This window comes from Caretta caretta, chromosome 24, assembly GCF_965140235.1.
Source record: "Caretta caretta isolate rCarCar2 chromosome 24, rCarCar1.hap1, whole genome shotgun sequence".
NCBI classification, from domain to species: domain Eukaryota; kingdom Metazoa; phylum Chordata; order Testudines; family Cheloniidae; genus Caretta; species Caretta caretta.
Genome location: NC_134229.1, coordinates 751,162 through 772,974, shown reverse-complemented (window position 1 = coordinate 772,974; position 21,813 = coordinate 751,162). Strand labels below are relative to the sequence as shown.

At 66.6% G+C, this 21,813-nt stretch overlaps 1 protein-coding gene across 2 annotated transcripts; it reads left to right on the top strand.

The window, feature by feature from the left end:
• The first annotated feature begins 419 nt into the window (after positions 1-419).
• On the top strand, positions 420-21,367 carry EFNA3 (ephrin A3). Of its 2 annotated transcripts, none has more exons than XM_048828587.2 (5): positions 420-662; positions 17,177-17,466; positions 17,824-17,889; positions 18,122-18,199; positions 20,263-21,367. In XM_048828587.2, the coding sequence occupies exons 1-5, from the start codon at positions 547-549 to the stop codon at positions 20,382-20,384; spliced, it is 672 nt and encodes a 223-aa protein (XP_048684544.1). In that variant the 5' UTR covers positions 420-546; the 3' UTR covers positions 20,385-21,367. The 2 variants fall into 2 exon arrangements, with proteins under 2 accessions (XP_048684544.1, XP_048684545.1); XM_048828588.2 differs by lacking the exon at positions 420-662 and adding an exon at positions 1,294-1,553.
• Positions 21,368-21,813: the final 446 nt, after the last annotated feature.

The following is a 21,813-nucleotide window of genomic DNA, read 5'->3' as shown; positions in this document are numbered from 1 at the left end:
CCCAGAGCATCCTGGTGACCTGCTGCGGCCCAGGGACCATCCCTGTTTTACAGATGGGGAAACTGAGGCAGTGGGCGGGGCCATGGTTCACCCAAGGCACAGCTCAGGCCATCAGCTGCTGCAGGCCACGGCCCAGAGCAGGGGGCTCAGAGGGACCCTGAGGTGGGGGGCCAGGAGGGTGCTGTCAGCATGCCCAGCAGCTGGCCCCACAGGCAGCCCGGCTCAGGTCATGGCCCCCTGGCACCGCCGGGGCGCTGAGCCAGGCCCTCAGGCTCCGTGCCAAGGGGCGCCCCATGGCGGGGGAGGAGGCAGAACTGTGTGAAGAAGGCGCCCCGCTCTAGGGGGGAGAGGGCAGCGCGCGCGGGGGCCCCCGCCCGTGAACGCGCCACGGGAGCGCGCAGGGAAGGGGCGGGCCCGGGAGCGCGCAGGGAAGGGGCGGAGCTCGGCGCGGGGCTCGCGAGCTGGCGGTTCGGGCTCGGTTCTGTGCATTGGGTCGCGCTGGGCTCCGCGGAGCAGGCGGGGGTCGAGCGCCGCTGCAGGGGCAGGATGGCTGCTCGCCTGGCCGCGCTCCTGTCTCTGCTCCCGCTGCTCCTCCTCAGCCAGGGGCCGGCGGGGACCGTCTGCAACCGGCACGCCGTGTACTGGAATGGCTCCAACCCGCAGTGAGTCCCGGGGCGGCTGCGGGGACCGCGCTGGAAGGGTCCTGCTCCGAGGGCGTTGCTGGGGTCCGTGCGCTGGGGGGTGGCGGCTCTTGGGGGCGCGTGTATTTGGGGAGTGGCTGTTGGGCACGCCGGGGGGCTCCAGGACCCCCCCTCCGGTGGAGCTGGTAGCAGGATGGGGGGAGCCGTCGGGCTGGGGGGAAGCCTCGGGGTGTCCGGAGTCGCCCCCTGTCCCTGGCTGGCCCCTGCCCTGCCTCCCCTCCCCCCCGTTGCTCTTAATACTGCCCCCCTCCTATGAAGGGGCCGGAGCCCGGGGTGGTGGGGGTGCGAGGGGCCGGGGGCCGTGCGCGGAGAGGCAGGAGGCGGCCCCGCAGCGCCCGGGCACGGTGCGTGGCGCGCCCCCCCCTCCCCCGAGGCTATGGGCTTGTGTCCCCCACCCGGGCCTCGACGTTCTGCCCATTGCAGGGCTGAAGTGTCCGGGCAGGGGGCGTGGGGGGCTGGTCTGGGGCGCCCCCCGCGGGCGGGAGGAGGGGCCCCGGCGGCGCCCGTGGGTTTAGTCGCCGCCTGTTCTCCGCGGTGCGCGGGGGCGGGGGGGGGTGTTTATTGCAAACGGAAGGTGTCTGGGGAGCTGGTGCCAGAGGGCCCGGAGCATCCGCGGTGTCTGGGGAGCGCGGGGTGTCACTAAACGGCCTCGCTTCCCAGGGGTGAGCTGGGGCTGGACTCGCTGCCCCCTGGCTCTGGCCGTGCTGGGTGGACCTGTCCTGAGCCGTTCCCCTGGCTGGGATAGAGCCCAGGGCCGGGGGTCCCCTCCGCTGGGCTGTCACTGAGCCCTGCCTAGCATGGATGGCCCTGTCTGAACATGCCCCGCGAGGCTGGGCTGCGTGGATCCCGCAGGTGAGTCAAAGCCACGCGCCAGCCCACGCCTGCCTGGGGGAGTCTCTGCACCCGTGGCCGGCCGCCTGCCCCCTGTGCGCACAGACAGAAGGCGTCTCGCTCCCTGACTGTCTGGGGCGGGCGCGGGGGGCGACACCCACTGGCTGCAGGCGGCCTGGGAAGGGGCCGGGGTGCCCACTGGCCTGTTTGCCCTGCAGGCCGGGCAGGGCACTGGAGGGGTCCTGGCCTCCACAGGGCTGCTGGCGTGGCCCCCGGGCAGCGTAGGCAACACCACTAGGGCGAGACCCTGGAAGCGAGCTGTCCGCAGACACCAGCTGCTGGAATGGGGTCTGGGGGCCGCCCCCACTCTCAGCTGCTCTGGGCTGTGCTGAGGCTGGCTGCTTCCCTCTGCCCTGCACAGGTGACCTTTAGGCTCGACTCCTGGGGCCCAGCTGCCCTGTCCCCCAGACGTGGCTCCGTGGGGCGGGGTGCAGGCGGCCCGGGCGGCTGGAGAGGTCACGAAGCCAGCGCTTCAGAACAGTCAATAGGGTTTGTAAGTGAAGATCTGACGATTGTTGGTGTGTTCGGAGCTTCAGGGAGCCCAGCTGATCGATGGCCAGGAGCGAAGCAAACCCCCTCCCGCCGTATGGTTCACGCCCTGTCGCTCGGGGCTGGTGGGCAGCTGGCAGGTTGCAACAGGGAAAGCCCGGGTCCAGCACTCCCATGGTAGAGCCAGTGGCTAATCCAGGCCCAGTGGTGCAGTGATGGGCAGTGCAGCGGGGGCTTTGATGGAGATGTGAAATGGGCACAGGCTGGCTGGGCGTTTGGGGGTGTCCCACCAGCCTGGCCAGGGAAGGGGCTGGAGGTGCACAGACCCAGCCACCTTGCTCTGCACTGGGGGGGGCAGGAGGGGACACTGGCTCCTAGCGAAACGCACCCTCCGCCCTCCTGGTTCCCTTTGCAGGGGGAATCGACAATGAACGGGAGAGGGATCCGGGTCCAGCCGGAACGTCTCTCTGCTGTGCCGGTTCTGGGGGTGCCCCCCCCGTCTGTCTGGCACTCCCCCGCTCTCTGTGTCTCTTTGTCCGAGGAGGGAGCGTTCCCTGGGTAGCGCCTTCCCTTCCCATTCAGATTGTGTCGTGAGGCGGAAGCGCAGGCCCCATAAATTGCGCGTGTGTGTGAGACGTGCAGAGCTGAGGAGCAGCACAATGGCGAAGTGGCTGGCTCACACCGGCACGGGCGCCTTTCACAGGGACCTTCCCGCTAGCCCCTCCCTTAGCCAGGCCCCCGTGAGCCAGCCCCGGGGCTAATGCCAGGGCGCCCAGCACCAGATTTCCCAGCTCTGCCCGTCCGGTGTCCCTGGAAGTTCCCTTGCTGTGACAGGCTCAGCCTGGGGCATCCTCGGTGGGGCTGTGCCCGTAGGTTTCTCCCTGTCTCTCAGCTGCCCAGGCTGGAGGGATCTGGGCAGTCCACCTCGGTGATGACATGCCTGCCAGGAGAGAGAGCGCTGGTCCTTCCGCCCCTCCGAGCCCCGGGGGAGGGGGAAGAAGGAACCCCAAAGCAAGCTGGTCAGCCCCTCTCTCTCAACACCTGCACCCCATAGGACCCAGCGTGGGGCACGACAGGAGCCAGCTCCCAGGCTGGGGTGGCTGCGGCAGGCCCATCCCTGGGCGTGTTGAAGCACTGATATTTATGGCCAGGCAGTGCAGCCGTTTGGGCTTGGTTACCACTGTGCGGCAAAGCATCAGGATTAGAGAGAAATAATGGGGGGCGTTTGGCTGCCTGGGCTGCAGTGCACAAACCCTGGCACCCCCGGTGGGATCAGCTCCTTGGGGGCCTGCAAGCCCCTCCTTCCAGGGGAGCGTGCCAGCCGCAGCTGGTGCCCTGCTATCCTTCCAGCCCCCTGGTCCTGGCGCACCAGGGCTGCCGCGGCTCCTGCATCCCGGGTTGCCGAGGGGGTGAGCTGTGGGGTGTGACTCCCCGAATGCAGCACTCATCCCATCCCGAGGCTCCTGGCTTTTCAGATCACCAGCAGCTGTGTTTGTGTCCTTGGGGGGGGGGTTACTCCCTCTGCTCCTCCCCCTGCCCCCCAGGCTGGAGTGTCTCCCTCCACAGGGGCACGAGGGGGTTATCAGCTTCAGCATCCAATGCCCTGCCCTGCCCCCATCCTCAGCAGCATCTCAGGCCCCCGGGGCATCAGCTGCTCCCTTCGGGTCCTGACCACGCCCGCTCTCAGCGGGACCAATTGCTCATACCCCGCTGGGCGCCTGCAGCCCTCTCCTCTGCTCACCCGCTGGATCCAGGTCCAGGAGTGGCCAAGCCAGAATCCAGCTGCTCTCGGCTCCTGGGCAGGGCGGGCTCTGCTCTGCCTGGTCCCTCTGCTGGGGCTGCCCACCTCAAGGGCCCACCCCTCAGAGCCCCCAAGGGAGAGGGGCTGACTCCTCACTGCACTTCCCCCCAGCCGCCTCAGAGCCTTAGCAAACAACGCTGGGGACCCCGCGACAGGGTTTGGCTTGTCTGTCCCCCACCCTCCCCGGGCAGAGGCCTGTGTGTGGCTGGTGCAGTGCTGGGCAGGCTGTGACTGCAGGTGCAGAACGAGCCTGGAAGCTGTGGGGCCACTCCCGAGTGTGGAGGGAAGGCCTTGCGGGGGAGGGGGGATGCGCACCCCTGCCCTTCCCCCCGGCCATCATGCCAGCCCGGTCCTCGCGGACACAGGTTCCCACCCTGTTGCCTCTGTTGGGGGTTGAACCCATCGTGGGGGATGGAGTTGGCTCCTGGGGGCTCCTCCTTTTGCAGCGTTTCTGGGGTCCCTGGTGCAGAGCAGTGGGGAAGAGCTGCGCGTCACGCAGCGGCTGGGTCGGACCCGGCTCTGCCACGTGGGGAGCGGGGTGCGGCTGCCTGGGGGCTCCGTCTCTGGCCAAGGCAGGTGTATGCTCCCGGGGGCAGTGATCAGGGCCAGGCAGGGGATAAACGCAGCTGAACCCTGCGAGCGGCCGGACCGTGGGGGGCTCGATCCCAGTGCAGGGAGCAGACACCCCCCCCCCAGGCCCCGAGCAGGCACCAGATGGAGCTGGATGAACTGGAGAGTGTAATGGGAGCCCCTGGGGACTAAAGGCCGAGCCCCAGCCAGCCGAGGGGGGCAGCCCATGCTAGACACAAATATTGGGGTGTGGGGATTCCAGCCACTGGGGGGCTGGGCTGGGGGAGGCATCTCTCAGGACACAGGAACCACAGTGCTGTGGGCTGGGGCTGAGCCGGGGGAGTGGGTTCCCAGGGTTTGCGATGCGGGGATGGCGGGCTCTGGCACATAAGGGTGGGTGTCTCTCTTGCTGGTGTCCTAGAGGACCCCAAAAGGCCATTGAGTGCAGCTTCTGCGCTGAGCAGGGCCACGGAAACCTGGAGCATCCCTGGCAGGGCTTTGTCTGGGAGTAGGGGGGTGTCCCCAGCCTCCCTGCTCCAGAGCATAATTCGCCTTCGAGCCTGATGCCTGCCCTGCATCTCCTTGGCTGCTGGTCAGCACCTCCCTGGCGTGTCCTAGCTCCTTGGAGTGATAGCCCTTCCTGGATCTGCAGGCTGCTCACCCATCCCCTCCCCCCCCCCCCGCCTGCCCCGTTTTCTTGTCAAGGGCCCCGGGCCATTGGGCCCATCTGTCAGCCTCGCTCCCTGCCGCAGGCGTGTGTGGGGGAGTGGGGTGTGGTGCTGTCATAGGCAGAGCAATGGGGCAAAGGTGGCCGTTGGGGGCAGGCCTGTGGGGTTCTGGGAAGGGGACAAGCTGTGCTGCCAGGAGAAGGGGGGCACTGCCCCAGCAGGCTTGGGGGTGCCCTAGCTAGGAGTACATGGCATGCCCGGAGCCCAGAGGCTTCCCCGGGTGCGTCTGGGTCAGCCGAGTTGCTGTCTCTCTCACCTCCTGGCACCCCTGGCTCCGGCCATTGGGACACACCCCTCTCCTCCCCCGGGTGCAGCCCCTGCCTGCCCCATACTTGCTTGGGGGGTCGCTGTGGGGCTCTCCCAGCCCCGCCCCGCAGTGGGAGCACAGGCAGCCTGCGTCCAAGGCAGCTGTCCTGGAGTGGGTGCTGTGCAGGACTGGGGGTCCCTCTGCTCCAGGGTGCTCCTGAGAGCAGGGCTGGGCCAGCCCCAGAGCCAAGCTTTAGTCTCCCCTTGTCTAGGCTGCCAGACGTGGCTGCATCCGCCCCACAGACAGGGCTCGGGGGAGTCAGTGGACAGCCCGTCTGCACCCCCCCAATATTTCCATCATTTCACCCCCTTGGGGGAGGGGAACCAAGCTCACCCCAAACGGCCACTCGGGGGGAGGCCTGGTGCAGGCAGGGACTGTCCCCATCTCCCTGTGCAGCCGGGTCCCTGGGGCTCCCCACCCCAGCCGGCTGCGTGGAGCCCCCTGACAGCAAAGCAGTCTCTCCTGCCCGTGTCTGTCTGTCTGTCTGGGCTGTTCGTACCCCTGCAGTGACCGCTCCCCCATCTGCATGGTGCCCTGGGCAGACTCCTCCCCTCCCCCATCTGCATGGTGCCCTGGGCAGACGCCCCGAGTGCTGGGAGGCAGCAGTACATGGCGGGTGTCGATCCCGCCATCCCGAGGCCCATGTGAGAACGGGGGATGGGGATCTAGCTGCGCAGGGCCAGGGGGCAGACACGTGACCCTGGGCATCCAAGTGTCGGGTGGCTTGAGCTGAGCAGGAGGCTCGTCGTGGAGTCCTGCCAGGCAGGGGGGGCGGGGGAGGGCTTGGGCCTTGTGTGCAGCCCCCCAGCAGTGGTTCAAGGCAGCTTCTCTCTGGCTGGTTCTGTGCTGAAGGCAACGGGAGCGAGCGAGGGAGACCCGGAGAGAGCCCTTGAGAGCAGCAGCCTCTCTGCCCTGGGGGTGGGAGGGGGCTGTGCTCCCCGCTAGCCCCCTGGCAGCACTGTGCCCGCTGGGGGCAGGGGGGCTCCTCTACTTGGAAATGGAGTTCGTGGGTCAGACCAGTGACCCGGGAGCCAGGACTCCTGGGTTCTATTCCCCAGCTTGGAGGAGGACGTGGGGTCAGGGGACTCCTGGGTACAATGAAGGTGCAAAGCATCCTCCAGCCTGAGCCCCCAGCAGATTGGGTTGGCCAGTGGCTCCAGCCTGGAGACCGTCCCAGCGGTGGAGGGCAGGCGCCGGGGAAGGGCCAGTGAGCGGATCCCTTCCCGGTGGAGGGGGCGCGGGCAGGCAGCCAGAGTTACCGTCACAGTGGCTGGCCGTGCACCCTGCATCACAGGGACCCCTGTGGCCCTAGGGGGGAACTACGGGTGCCAGGGGGCTGCTGCACCCCCTGGCTGGAGTGAGAGACCCTCTGCCCCTTCCTGAGCGCCGGCCTGCCCTATACTCCAGCCCAGCGCCACGGGTCACTGCCCTGGTAGCACCAAGGGGTGTGGAGACAGCTATGGGGGGCGCTCCTGGCTACTCCAGGGTTGGCCTTTCCCAGTGGGGCGTTGGGTGGGGGTGCTGGCTGTTGGGGGGAGCTGTCAGGAGAGGACCTGCTGGGCAGCAGAGTGTCCTGGCTGTGGGGTGGCTGTTCCCAGCCGCGGGTCCTGTGGGGCGGGGTACTGGATGTGGGGTATGCTCCAGCAGGGGAGGGGGGGCTGTGGGGCACACTCTAGTGGGGGCAGCCTGTGAGGAGATGGCTGTGGGATGTCCGCCAGTGGGGGGAGCTGTGGGGCGCGCTCCAGCAGGGGGAGTGGGGGGGCTGTGGGGCGCGCTCCAGCAGGGGGAGTGGGGAGGCTGTGGGGCGCGCTCCAGCAGGGGGAGTGGGGGGAGCTGTGGGGCGCGCTCCAGCAGGGGGAGTGGGGGGGCTGTGGGGCGCGCTCCAGCAGGGGGAGTGGGGGGAGCTGTGGGGCGCGCTCCAGCAGGGGGAGTGGGGGGAGCTGTGGGGCGCGCTCCAGCAGGGGGAGTGGGGAGGCTGTGGGGCGCGCTCCAGCAGAGGGAGTGGGGGGGCTGTGGGGCGCGCTCCAGCAGGGGGAGTGGGGGGGCTGTGGGGAAAACTCCAGTGGGATGCTGTGAGGTGCTGGCTGTGGGGCATGCTCCAGTGCGGCAGGGGAGGACTCTAGTGGTGTGGGGGCTGGCTGTGGGGCACGTTCTAGCAGGGGGGCACTGGCTGTGGGGTACGCTCCGGCGGGGAGGGGGGCTGTGGGGCGCTGCTGTGCAGCCCCAGGCAGGGGCGGGTGGTGGTTTCCACGTTACAGCCTGTAATTACCTTGCCCGGCCTGGCCGCGCGGCCCATCCCTGGGATCCCACGCACGGTGGGTGTGGCTCGGTCCTTGACTCAGGGCAGCTCCGGCATGGAGCCAGGCTCCTTTCCCTTCCCGGGCTCCCACAGCTTGGAGAGGACCGAACAGCGCTTGGCGTAGTGGGCAGCTCTGAGCAGCCTTATGCTGGCATCCCTGTGGGGCACAGATCCCTTCCTGTGGCAGCCTGAGTGCTCCCTCCCGTGGCCGGATCCAGGGGCCGTGGGGCCCTGGCTGCTCTGGCGCCGCCTGGCCTGACAGGCGGGAGTGGGGGTGTGCTGGGTGCCAGGCTCTGGGAGGAGCTGGTGCCCCTGGGGTTAAGGGTGTTCACCGAAAGTGCCCAGTGAGTCACGGCATGTTTGCAGGGCTTGGTGGGGGGAGAAGGATGCTGCTGCATGGCAGGGGGTGGGGTCCGAGACCAGGGCAGGCTGCAGGCTGATGACCCCTGGGGTTGGGGGCATCTTATGCTTGGGGCTGGTGGGGAGGGGCCTGTGCTGCTGGTGGGGAGGGGGCTGGTGTCACACCTGGGAGGGACATCCTTGCCTCGTTTGGCGGGGTGCAGTGGGCGTGGGGCAAGCCGTGAGGGGGCACATGGTGCCAGGATGCTGTGGGCATGGGGTGGGTTGCGAGGGGGCGCACTGTGCCAGGATGCCATGGGCAGGTTGCAAGGGCACCTATGCCAGGGTGCCATGGGTGTGGGGTGGGTTGCAAGGGGGCAAGTCGTGCTAGGGTGCCATAGGCATGGGGCTGCTTGGGAGAGGGTGCGCAGTGCCAGGTGCCATGGGCGTGGGGCGGGTTGTGGAGGGGGCACGCGGTGCCAGGGTGCCATGGGCGTGGGGCGGGTTGTGGAGGGGGCACGCGGTGCCGGGGTGCCATGGGCGTGGGGCGGGTTGTGGAGGGGGCACGCGGTGCCGGGGTGCCATGGGCGTGGGGCGGGTTGTGGAGGGGCACGCGGTGCCGGGGTGCCATGGGCGTGGGGCGGGTTGTGGAGGGGCACGCGGTGCCGGGGTGCCATGGGCGTGGGGCGGGTTGTGGAGGTGCACGCGGTGCCAGGTGCCATGGGCGTGGGGCGGGTTGTGAAGGGGCACGCGGTGCCAGGTGCCATGGGCGTGGGGCGGGTTGTGAAGGAGTACGCGGTGCCAGGTGCCATGGGCGTGGGGCGGGTTGTGAAGGGGCACGCAGTGCCGGGGTGCCATGGGCGTGGGGCGGGTTGTGGAGGGGCACGCGGTGCCAGGTGCCATGGGCGTGGGGCGGGTTGTGGAGGGGGCACGCGGTGCCGGGGTGGATCCGCTTGCTCCTGTCCAGGCCAGTAATTGAGTCGCTGCCTGTGGATTGATCGTTTAATTAAAACCCAATTAAAAAGCTCATTGATCTTGTTAGCAAAGCCGGGAAGGTTTGGGCTTTACCAGAGATTAAAAGGATTGTAGGGCCGTGGGGGTGGAGGTGCGGGGAGCTGGGTGGGCGGGCGGCGCTGCTCTCTTCACACCCAGCCTTGACCCCCCACCCCCAGCACCTGGGCCAAGTGTCGGGGAAGCCGGGGATGTGGCGGCCGGGGGGGCCTCGCCATTCATGGTGTGCCTGCGCGGGGCGTGTGACTTGCAGATGGGCCAGGAGCGTGTCCGTGCGCTCGCGGGGGGCTCTGCATGTGCGGGGCTCTGCGGTGGCAACGCGTGTTGCATGCACAGCGTGTCTGGAGCACCGTGCTCGTGTGGGGCTCTGCCTGCCCCGGGTGTGTGGGCAGAGGGCTGTCTGGGGGGGCTGCTCCCGCGGCCAGGGCGGGGCGGGCTGCTGGCGACGGTCTGGGCGGCGCTCCCCGGTGCGGGGTGTCTCTCCGGCTGTCTGGCCGCTGCCGGCTTCACCTGGCCCTGTCGGTCGCTGCGGCTTTGCCTCTGGCTGCCGCAGGACACGGCTGAAAGGGGCACGGAAATCAGTGGCACGTATTTGTTCACCAGCCAATCGATGAGCCCTGGCTGCAGCGGCAGGGCCCGGCTCCCAGGGCCGGACAAAGGGGCTGCCTGGCTGGGGAGGGGCCGCCCGGTGTCTCCAAGGGGCCTGAGCTGGGCCCTGTGACAGGGGGGCGCCCGGGGTCTCCTGTGCCACTCAGGCCCCCTCCTAGCTGTGCTGCTGCTCCTTGGCTTCAGTGAGTAGCCGCCACCGGGATGAGACGCCAGGGCCAGCGGGGTGCGTGGGGCTGGCCCGGTGCCCGGGCTGGTCCCGCTGGGGTGGCCCGGCTGCGGGGAGCCCTGCGCCGCACCATGCGTTAGCCAGCGTGCAGTCCTCAGCCCGCGTTGATCGCGGCGGATGGGAGCGGAGCAGCCGCCAGGCTGTGGCTTGCTGGGTAGCCAGTGTCCTGTCGGGGCCGGGCCGGGAAGGGTCCACCAGGGGAATCCACCTGCCCGGCTCCGACGGTGACGGAGGGCTCCGCTGCCTCGCAAAGCTCTGGTCTAGAAACGCAGCCGTGCAGAAGGGATGCAGCCCATTCCGCTCCTGCGCTTAACCCTGTGGGAGCCACGCTCTGGGAGCTGGCAGAGCCCGCGCTGCCTGCAGCCGGGGCCTCCCGGGGACGGTCGGCCAAGGTCGATCATGGCCTGGGGGGCAGGCCCTGGAATGGCAGCCGTGCTTCGTGCAGTGTCTGGGGCTGCCCGCCCCGAGGGTGGGGGTCCTGTGTGGGAAGGGGCCGGGGCACCTTAATCCCGTAAATTCCACACCCGTAAATTCCACACCAGGCCAGGAGCCGGAGCAGGATGGGGCTGACAGTGGAGCCTGTGGAAGCTGCCTTCTCGGATTGGGGCACCCTGGGCCCTTGGCTGCCAGGGCTGGGCCAGGCTCTTGCTGAGTGTGTCTGTCTGTCCATGCGCTCCCCAGTCGTGCTGTGGGTGCAAAGTCTGAGAGCAAGTAGGGGAGAGCTTGCCGCTGCTGGGGCAGCTCACGGAGCCTGCTCGTCCCAGATTCCCGACCAGCTGGTTCTGCTTCTGGCCACTCGCCTGCTGGGGCTCAGGGCGCGGGGAGATGGACCAGTGCGGGAGGGGGGTGAGTCCCCTGGTGGGACCTGTGGTTCCAGGGACGTAGGGCTGTGGAGTCGGAGCCCAGCTGGGGCTGCTGCGTTCGTGGGGGCAGACGGTGGCTGGGGCAGCAGCAGCTTCTCAGCGTCTGTGCAACGTGCCCGGGATGCGTCACCGAATGTGGTCCCAGGCCGGGTGCTGGCGGGGAGCGTGACGTGCCCCCTAGTCCGTGCCCCCAGCAGGAACAGCAGCTTAGTGTGAGCCACTCAGCGCCAAAAGACTGACCTAGAACGTGGGGCAGGGGGAGATCTGGGCTAGCCAAGCCCTTCCCAGCAGAAGGCGCTGTGGGGAACGGGGGGGGGGGGGGCGTGCTGGCTGCAGGGGGCGATCCCAGCCACTCCCAGCAGGGGGTGCTGTGGGAGTGGGGGGAGATCCCAGTGCCTCCATTGTGTGCAGGAGCTCTCACCCTTGCTGCCCCATTGAACCCCAGCGGACACTCCCCAGCCCTGTGAGGGGCTTGCCCACGGGGAGGACCACGCCGTGCCGGGGCGCTTGGAAGCTCCCCAGCCTCGCGCCGGTGCACCATAGCGGTGTTGTCAGCACGGAGCCAGTGGGACGCCCGCCCCCCCACGCCTGGCAGCCCGTCTCTCCAGCAGCCTCAGCACCCGGGAAATGCCCCCTCCCCCTCCAGGGGCTAGCGAAGGGGCTCCTTAACGAGGCTGTTTATCAGGAGCTGGCACTAATGGGCCCCTGTGGGAGAGGCTGGGCTGGTGTGGTGCCATTCTCCCGGGGCAGCCTAAGATGAAGGCGGCTGTTCCTGCTCACAGTGGCTCCGTCCTGGGCTGTGGGGCCCTGGGGGCTTGTTCCACGGCGGGGCCCAGGCTGGGGCCCTGGGCTCTGGGGGCCGCCAGCCAAGACATGCAGTGAACCCTGTGGGGAGCGGGGCTCCGTGAGCCAGGTGGTGTCAGCCCAGGGGGCTGATCCAGCAGGACCCCCGGCCGGTCAGTTGGGCTCCCGCCTGCTGCCCCGGGTCCCACGCGGAGTTAATGACACGATTTGCTCCGGCTTGGGGCTGTTTCTTTAATAACGAGCCTTTTTCTCTCCTTTCACACCACATCAAAGGCAGAACTTGAAAGGTCTCTGGCTCCACGCTGGGGCGTCACCTCGCTGGCTGGCTGGCTGGCGCTGGGGGAGGAATTACCCGTCCGCCTGGCTTCGGGCCCTCGCTCAGTGGGGACTGGCAGGGTTGTACAGGCAGTGTGCGGGCGGGGCTGTGGGGTCTTTGCACTGTGTGGCGTTCACAGGGCCAGGCCCTGCTCCTGCTACCCAGCCGCCCCCTGGTCCCTATTGCTTCGCTAGGGACTGCCCCGCTGCTGGGCCAGATGGGGTCGCACCGGGTAAGCCGAAGTCCCCCTGGTCCCCCCCGCCCAATAACTGCTGCCTGCCGCAGTGCCCCCTGCTGGCCACCTTCCCTGGAATGAGCCGCTTCTGCTGGGGACGGGGGGGGGATCTGCCTGAGCCCCGGAGGGGAGCCCCCAGGGTAACCAGGCACTGCCATGGGAGCTAGGGGAGATGGGTGATCGATGACGGGGGGGGGCCGTTGCTTGGGAAGTTGGAGGGGGTACAGCTGGGTCACTGTGTCTCCCCAGAGCTCCGGTGTGTCTGGGGCAGGGCACCCATCCAGCGATGTTGGCATGAGTCTGGCCTCCACAGGCCATGGCTTGCTACTGAACACACAGGACTCCTGGGTTCTCCTAACGCCTCCTGTGCTGGGGGGGTGTTCACCATCTGCCCCCTTACATCTGTAGTGGCTTGGGGCCCGCATGAGATCTGGGATGGGGGAGGGGATCCAGCCTGGTGCCCGTCTCGGGGTGTCAGGCCCCAGCTCTGGGCTGTGCAGCCCATGGGGCGTGGCTCCCAGCTAGGCCACTCCATAGCAGTCAGCATCCAGCATGCTGGGTTTCGGGGAGCAGAGATGGGCAGGGATTGCAGGGGATGGAGCCATCAGTTTGGCACTTGGCATTGCTGCTCAGAGAGACTTTCTTCCCCGCTCCCTTCACGGGCTCAGGGAGATGAGATAACGGCCATCCTGGGTCCAGCTAACTCCGGGTTCTGTCTCTGACAGCGGCCGGTGCCAGATGGTTCCCAGGAGTGAACAGAACAGGGCATTATCCAGTGATCCATCCCTTGTCGTCCAGTCCCAGCCTCTGGCAGTCCCAAGTTGAGGGACTCCCAGAGCATGGGGGTGCGTCCCTGACTGTCTTGGCTAACAGCCATTCATTGTCCTCCAGGAACTTGTCCAGTCTTTTCTGAACCGAGTTGTACTTTAAGGCCTACACAACATCCCCTGGCAATGAGTTCCGCAGGTGCGTTGTGTGAAGTACTTCCTTGTGTGTTTTAAACCTGCTGCCTGTTAATTTCATTGGATGACCCCTGGTTCTCATGTTAGGTGAAGGGGTAAATAACACTTCCCTCTTCGCTTTCCCCACACCAGTCGTGATTTACAGCCCTCTGTCATATCCCCCTTAGTCGGCTCTTTTCCAAGATGAACCAATCCCAGATTTAATCTCTGCTCATACGGAAGCTGTTCCATCCCCCTGATGGTTTTTTGTGGCCCTTCTCTGCACCTTTTCCCATTCTAATGCATTGTTCTGTGATGGGATGTGCCTTCAGGGCATGGAGAAGGGCTCCAGGCAGGCTTGGCCCGGGTGTTCCTGGGAGGGGGTGAGCTGGCGGTTCGAGGTGGGGACCTGCCCCGACGTCCATCGCAAAGCGCCAGACCCTGGCACTGTGATACAGGGCTGACAAGCGCCAGAGAGGGCAGCAGGGTGGGTCGCCCTGGGGATCAAGGGGGTGAGGGCAGTTCTGCCAGGGCCAGAGGCAGCTGGTCTGTTGGGGGGGGCAGAGAGGAAGGAGCATGAGGGGTGTTTGGGAGCCACTGCCCCTGTGCCAGCTGGGCATGGGGTATGGAGGTTCAGCCCCTTTTGTTTGAGCTGCTAGGGGCCTGTGTGCATGTCCCTGTCACTGGCCAAGCTGCGTGGAGGGTTCTCCCCATCTCTCAGTGGGGCACGGGGACCTGGGCAGGGGCTGGCAGAAGCGTGGAACCCCTGGGTGCTGCTGGGCTCGGTGCCCTGCCTGCAGCCAGCCTGCGCCTCCAGATGGCAGGCCTTGGCCGCGGGAGGAGAGTGAAGTGAGAGGGGCTGGAAGCGTGTGCAGCGGGGCTGGCCGTCCAGGCTGAGCAAAGCCCTGCACCCCTGTCTCCATGGCAGGGCAGAGCGGAGCTGGGGAATGGGGAGCCCTGGCCCTGCACGGCTCCGCGTGGGGTAGGCGGTGGATGCACCGTGGCTCCTGGGACGAAGTGGGAGGGCGGAGGGGGAGGCTTGCAGGGACCCGGGGGCCGTTTGCAGCAGCCAGATTGACAGCTCCGGTGTCCCACTCCTCTCTGCCCCGTGCGCCCGGGGAGCAGCAGGAGCAGGGAATGGAGGGGTGGGGACACAATGAGTGAACCAAGGGTAGGGCTCTGACCATACGCTGGGCACGCCACCTGGCAACACCTCCAGGAACAGCCAGCCTGGCCCCCTGCTTGCATGTGCAGAGCAGGGACACACGGCTAGACGCTGGCCGGCTGGACACACCCTGCTTTGTGCCCAGTGCTGCCTAGAATATTCCCGTTCCTTTCCAGCCATCTCGCTAGCAGGGCGACAGAGACAGAGTGGGAGGCGCTGCGATAAGAGCCAGGGCTAGAGCGATCCCACGCCGGGGTGGTGAAGAACCCAGGAGCTGCCCTGAGCTAGACACCGGCTTGGGCCGATGGTCAGAGTCCCTGTGAGCTGGGGGGGGCCCGGTGCTGGGTGGGATGAGACGTAATTCTGGCGGTACCGGGGGGCATAGCCTGGGCAGGACGCGAAGGAGCTGCTTGGAATGGGGAGAGCATGGGGGTTGTGCCAGCATCTCCTCGCCGGGCCAGGAAGCCTCACCAGCGATCCAAGCCCTGGAGCAGGGCCCTGCTCCGTGGGGCAGCATTGAGGATGGGGGCATCTGTGCCCCCCAGGAGCTGGGCTTTGTGGACTCGGTCCCCTCTATCCTTGCCCCATTTCTGGCAGCCCCTACTCTCAGCTGGGCCGGGTGGTGCCCGGCCATGCGCCAGCCTGCAGGAGCAGATTGCCGTGTGCTGGGGGTCAGTGCCTGTCAGAGAGATGCGGAGCCGTGACGGGTGGATTTGAAATTCCATTGCACGGCCTGGCTCTGTTTGGGACTTGGATGCAGCTGGGACAGAGCGCGGGATGGGAGTGAGCGGGTGGGGGGCAGGGGGAGGCAAGCAGCAAACGCTCCGGTGTCCCCAGATGGGCCCCAGGGCAGTCAGGGCCGTGGTGTAAATGAACCGGCCCTCGGCCCCATTGGCCGCGCTCCCAGGCTCCTGCCGGGACTCAGCCAGCATGTACTGCAGCTGGGACTGCGGGGTTCCAGCCGTCTGGCCCCCGCTCAGCCCAGAGCAGGGAGCGGGATCGTGGCCTGAGCCCAGTGCCATGGCTCCCGTCGGTGTGCGGAGCCGGCACCTCGCATCGCCTGTGGCGGGTCAGCGGGTTGGCTGGGAGGATTATCGCCGGCTGGGGTTTCAGTCAGGCCTGGATTAGGAGTGCCGGAGTCTCTCCTGAGTGGATCTGAGGGGATTGCCGCTGTAATCGATGTAAATGAGGCTCCCGCAGGGCCACCCTTTACGGGATTAACACAGTAACGGGATTAGCTGGAACAGGGTGAAAAATCCTTTCTCTGAGCCGTGGCGTGTGGCAGGGCCCGGAACCACACCCCCCCCCCCCCCCCCGCGCCGCACTCCAGAGTGGGGGCTGGCAGCCGGGGGCCACCCTCCACGCCTCACCAGCTCTTGGGAGTGGAGGTGCTGGGGGAGGGCAGGAGAGGTCTGGGGTGTAGCCCGGTGGGCTAACGTCCCTTTATGTTCCCTGCTTTGCATTCTGTTCGGGCTTGGTCTGGTTCTGTTCAGTAGTGATGCAAGGCACCTCCAGGCCTGTCTCCTGACTGCATCAGTTAGCCCCAGGCACGAGGCCTGTACGGCCCAACAGACACCCCAAGTTGTGGGGAGCAGAGGGTGTCATTCCTCCGTCATCCATAGACTGGGCTCCGGGGTAAATGGAGGGGGCAGCCCCAGGCAGGGGCAGGGGTGGGGGCAGCGGTGCCTGCTGGGGGACACTGAGCTGGGGCTGGATGGGCCAGGGGCTTTGGGGGGCTTTGATACCCCTGCCCATGACTAGGTGGGCAGATGCTGCCTGGGGGTGTCCCCTGGGCACAGACAGAACCTCCTCCCCAGAGAGCCCAGCTCCATTCCCATCCCTCGGCACCTGCTGCAGGGGGCTGAGGACCCTCCAGCCTGGGCGGGGGCTGGGAGTCGGGGGGCTGGATGGAGCCTGCACTGTGGGGTCTGTGCAAAGGACTGGGGGGCCTGGGAGGTCATGGCATTGGGGGAGGGGATCACTTCTGGCACCGGTGCCCAGCGTCCCTCCCTCACGTGGTGCTGGGCCGCGTTAATCTCTCTTCCGGGGCAGCCTGCCAGCGAGACCCCGGTAGCCGGGGCACCACGGAGGCAGCCCCTGTCGGTCTGGTGGGGGCGGGAGGGGGGCTGTGTGTGGATTTGCCTGGGGGAGCGGCCTGGTAGCTGCTTTAGTGTGGGGGGAGCCTCACCGAGACCTTGGTCTTCTGCTGTCAGAGCCGATGCAGGGGGGCAGGGAGGGATTGTACAAACTCAACCCCCGCCAGTCTCTGGCTGCCGGTGCCCCTCGATTCCGGCTCCCCTCGACAGCTCTGCCGGTGCCCCTCAATCCCAGCCCGCAGCCCCTCTCCTGAGTCCCCGCTCAGATGGCTCATGGTGGTTTTGAGGCTGATTGTGATTCAGTGTCTGGAGGGGCAGGCAGGGGCCCGAGCCGCTGCCCCCCCTTTGCTTGGGGGGGGCTGGGGGGCGTTTCTCAGCTCCATGAATGTGAGGATCGGTGCTGCCTCCCGTGGCAGCTGGGAAAATGGCCCCCATGCAGGCCCCCCCCTTCTCCACCCTGCCCTGTGGCCAGGCCCGGACACGGGAAGGGCGAAGCCCTGGCCTGGGAGAAACCCCTGGGGCCTTGTGCAAAGCCAGGGGTCTGGGCAGCTGCAGTTCCCAGCTGGGTCACTGCCCCCCGTCTGAGGTCTGTCTGGGCGGAGGTGGTTTGTACAGACTGCAGGGGGCACAGGGATGTGGCTGAGGGTCCCTTCCCTGCAGGTGTGGGGCAGGGCCCAGGGCGGCGCACCTGGAAGCGAGGCCAGGGGCCCTGGGGGGGGCAGTGTGGCAGGGTGGGGGTCCTGAGGGGTCCTGCCCGCCCCCTGACGCTGACGCTCTCCCCCCAGCCTGCACCGGGAGGGCTACACGGTGCAGGTGAACGTCAACGACTACCTGGACATCTACTGCCCGCACTACAATGACTCGGTGCCCGTGCGCAGGACGGAGCAGTACGTGCTCTACATGGTGAACGCGGAGGGCTACCACGCCTGCAACGCCAGCCGGGGCTTCAAGCGCTGGGAGTGCAACCGCCCCCACGCGCCCCACAGCCCCATCAAGTTCTCCGAGAAGTTCCAACGCTACAGTGCTTTCTCGCTGGGCTACGAGTTCCACGCCGGCCAGGAGTACTACTACGTCTGTACGTGGGGCCGGGCCCTGGCGGGGGGTGGGGGCCGGGGCCGGGGCCGGCCCTGCAGCCCACAGGGCAAGGGGGTCCCCTGGGCAGCCGCAAGCCCAGAGCTGCCTCTGCCAAGCAACAGCTTCTGCCCCAGCCTCAGCCTGCAGCCCCAGGGCACCGGGGGGCGGGAGCTGAGGGGGGGTGTATTGCGGCCCGTGAGGGTGGGAGCGAATCCACAGCTGCGGTGTGGCCCCCCAGCAGCCTCCCTAAAGCCCTGCCAGGCTCCCCCTGGGGGCAGCAGCCCCCTGCCCTGGCTGGTGGGGGGGCCCTCGGGGTGGGGGAGCAGGTGTGATCTCAGGGCTCCTCGTTCTCTTGCAGCAACCCCGACGCACAATCACCGCCGGGCCTGTCTGAAGATGAAGGTGTTTGTGTGCTGTGCCTCCAGTGAGTACAGCCTTGCACGTGCGTGTGCGAATGCCCAGGGGGGTGGGGGCGGGTGAAGGGGCAGCGTGTCCGTGCCCAGCAGGGGCTCTTGGGAGGGGGTTTCGGGAGCGGGGGCGGCCCCAGGGGCAGCGGCTCCCCTGGCTTGTTAGTGTAGGGGCTGGGGGTGGGCCCCTGAAAGCTCCCGGGGTATCCCCCTGGGCTGTGACCCTTCTCCTCTCTCTCCTGCCTGCAGCCTCGCACTCCGGGGAGAAGTCGGTGCCCACCCTCCCGCAGTTCACCATGGGGCCCGAGGTGAAGATTGAGGACTTGGGTGAGTGCAGGGCACCAGCACAGCGGGACAGCACGGGGCATTGCCCCCCAGAGCCAGCACCCCCGGGCCACCCCCACAGCACCCCTAACGGGGTGAGGCCAGGACTGGAGTAGTCAGGAGCTCCCCCAGCCATGGCTCACACCCTGTCTCCCATACAGCGTTACACACACACACACACACACACACACACACACACAGCCAGTGCTCACACCCTGTCCCTGGTGCAGCGTTTTACACACACACACACACACACACACAGCCAGTGCTCACACCCTGTCCCCGGTGCAGCGTTACACACACACACACACACACACACACACAGCCAGTGCTCACACCCTGTCCCCGGTGCAGCGTTACACACACACACACACACACACACACACACAGCCAGTGCTCACACCCTGTCCCCGGTGCAGCATTACACACACACACACACACAGAGCCAGTGCTCACACCCTGTCCCCGGTGCAGCATTACACACACACACACACACACACACACACCCAGTGCTCACACCCTGTCCCTGGTGCAGCGTTTTACACACACACACACACACACACACACACACACACACACCCAGTGCTCACACCCTGTCCCCGGTGCAGCGTTACACACACACACACACACACACACACCCAGTGCTCACACCCTGTCCCCGGTGCAGCGTTACACACACACACACACACACACACACACACAGCCAGTGCTCACACCCTGTCCCCGGTGCAGCATTACACACACACACACACACACACACACACACAGCCAGTGCTCACACCCTGTCCCCGGTGCAGCATTACACACACACACACACACACACACACACACACAGAGCCAGTGCTCACACCCTGTCCCCGGTGCAGCATTACACACACACACACACACACACACACAGCCAGTGCTCACACCCTGTCCCCGGTGCAGCGTTACACACACACACACACACACACACACAGCCAGTGCTCACACCCTGTCCCCGGTGCAGCGTTACACACACACACACACAGCCAGTGCTCACACCCTGTCCCCGGTGCAGCGTTACACACACACACACACACACACACACACAGAGCCAGTGCTCACACCCTGTGTCACGGAGTCCCTGGGCGATGCTCTGGAACTGCTCCCCATGAAGCCAGTCAGGACTCTGGGGTAGTCGCCTTTCTGTGAGCAGCCTGTCTGCAGGACACACAGCTCACACAGCTTCCACCTTCCTGGGTCTGACCTCGGAGCATTCAGCATCCTCTGCCCCTCCGTGCGCTTCCCCCAGCAAGTCCGCTCAGGCGGGGCTCCTGGGGAAGCCAGAGGGTCCTGCACCCCAACTTCGCAGTCAGACGTGACTCTCAGCCAGCCAGTAAAACAGAAGGTTTATTAGACGACAGGAACATGGTCTAAAACAGAGCTTGCAGGTGCAGAGAACGGGACCCCTCAGCTGGGTCCATTCTGGGGGGCAGTGAGCCAGACAACCACGTCTGCACTTCACTCCATGTCCCAGCCAGCCCCAAACTGAAACTCCCTCCAGCCCCTCCTCCTCTGGGCTTTGTTCCTTTCCCGGGCCAGGTGGTCACCTGATTCCTTTGTTCTCCAACCCTTCAGCTCTCACCTTGCAGGGGGGGGAAGGGCCCAGGCCATCAGTTGCCAGGAAACAGGGTGTTGGCCATTCTCTGTGTCCAGACTCCTGCACACACATGCCCTCTAGGGCTCTGCAATGATCATACACCCTTACCCCACCCCCTAGATACTTAAGAACTGCCTAGGGGAAACTGAGGCACCCCCACACTATTCAGAGGAAACATTAAGAACAGTCCCACTTCGTCACACCCTGTCCCCGGTGCAGCGTTACACACACACACACAGCCAGTGCTCACACCCTGTCCCCGGTGCAGCGTGTCACACACACACACACCCCTGAACTCCCTTGTAGGGTCCCAGGCCCGGTGGGAACTCGTCCACGCTGCGCGGAGCTCGGCTCTGCATCCTGCCAGCTGTGGGGTGGGGGGGGTTGACTGCCCCATCCTGTGTGGCCCCTGCCACCCCCCCTCACTCTCTCTCTCTTTTCACAGATAACTTTAACCCTGAGAACCCCAAGCTGGAGAAGAGCATCAGCGGCACCAGCCCCAAGCGGGAACACCTGCCGCTGGCCGTGGCCGCTGCGTTTTTCCTAATGTCGCTCTTGGCCTCCTAGCCTGGTGTCGGCCGGCCTGGGGGCCTGGGCGCGGCTCCGCACAGCAGCTGCCCTGGCCCCTGGTGCTGGGACTCTGGCAGCGGCCGTTTGGAAAAGACAGAAGGGGGCAAGTCGGGGGGGAAGCGGGCCCCGCACCGCCTGGGCACGGAACCGTGGGCCCTGCTGCAGCCAGAGAGCCACTAGAGCCCCCCACCGTGGGGGGGTGCAGCAGCAGACACCAGCCTGGGTGCCGGAGGGATGTAGCCTGGCCTGGGAGCTGCTGCGTGAGGACAAGGAGGGAGCCTGCCCTGCCTCCTGAGCACGGGATCTGCCCCCGGACTCTAGCGACTGGCTCCTGTGGAGACTCGACTCGGCCCTTCCGGGAGTCGGGCACCCTGCATGGCACTGTCCTCCAGCACCGAGCCTCCGTGACACAGCCCCCACCGCGTGCACCGTGCCCTGGCTGCCTCCTGCCCCAATGGCAAATGCACGGGGCGTCTGTGCCCACAGCCCTGTTGAGCCGTCCCATCGCCTGGTGGCTCCACGCGGCTGGGCCGGGGGCTCTATGGTGCCAGCAGGCCCCGGACGTGGTTCAGGAGCGCCCATGCTACGGGCTCCCTCCAGACGCTGGGCCTGGTCTACGTAGCCAGCCATGGGCAATGGACGAGCAGCGCTGGCCCCAGGGCGTGGGCTGTGGGGGTCAGGGCTCCCCAGGCCTGGGGGCTGTACATACCTATATAGAGATCTATACATCCTGTACAGAGAGCGGCTATCGAGATAGATCTGTCTATAAGGCCCGTAGGCAGCAGCACGGGCCCTGGACCGGCCTGTACATAGTCAGAAAGTGTTGGATTCTCCTTGTCTTCTGTGAAGACCCAACCTATGCAAACGCACAGACACTTTTTGGGGCACAAAAAAGCAACTCGCCCTTTTTTCAAGTGCTTTGGCTGGTGATTTTCATATTCTGCTCTTAGTCTATAAAAAATAAAAGGATAAAAAACCCATCCCTGGGCTGCTTGGATTGGGGCCGCAGGGTCAGGCGCCCTTGGGCGCAGCTGGCAAGGGCCTTTGTCAAGCACTGCCAACTTCCTAGACCCAAGGCATGCCCACCCCCCTGGCTGGGCCCTCTCACCTCTACAGCTCCCCTGGCACACTTGTGTGTGACAGCCCTGGGCACGTGCCCTCCTAGTGCCTCTGCCAGGCCCTCCCAGCTTGCATGGGGCTCAGAGCTGGGTCTGACCCCTGGCACTCCAGGGTCTGGATGCCCTGAAGTCTGAATGGGTCCAGGAGGTGCTATTGCCCCCCAGCCCTCTGGGGGCTCTTGCTGGCTGCATTCCCTGGGCCCTGCCAGGGGGAGCGGGTTCAGTCCAGGGGAGGGCCCTCCCTGTGCAAACAGCAGCTCAAAGGGCTGCCCGCCTGCTTTGTCTGTGCACAAAGGGGCCATTCATGC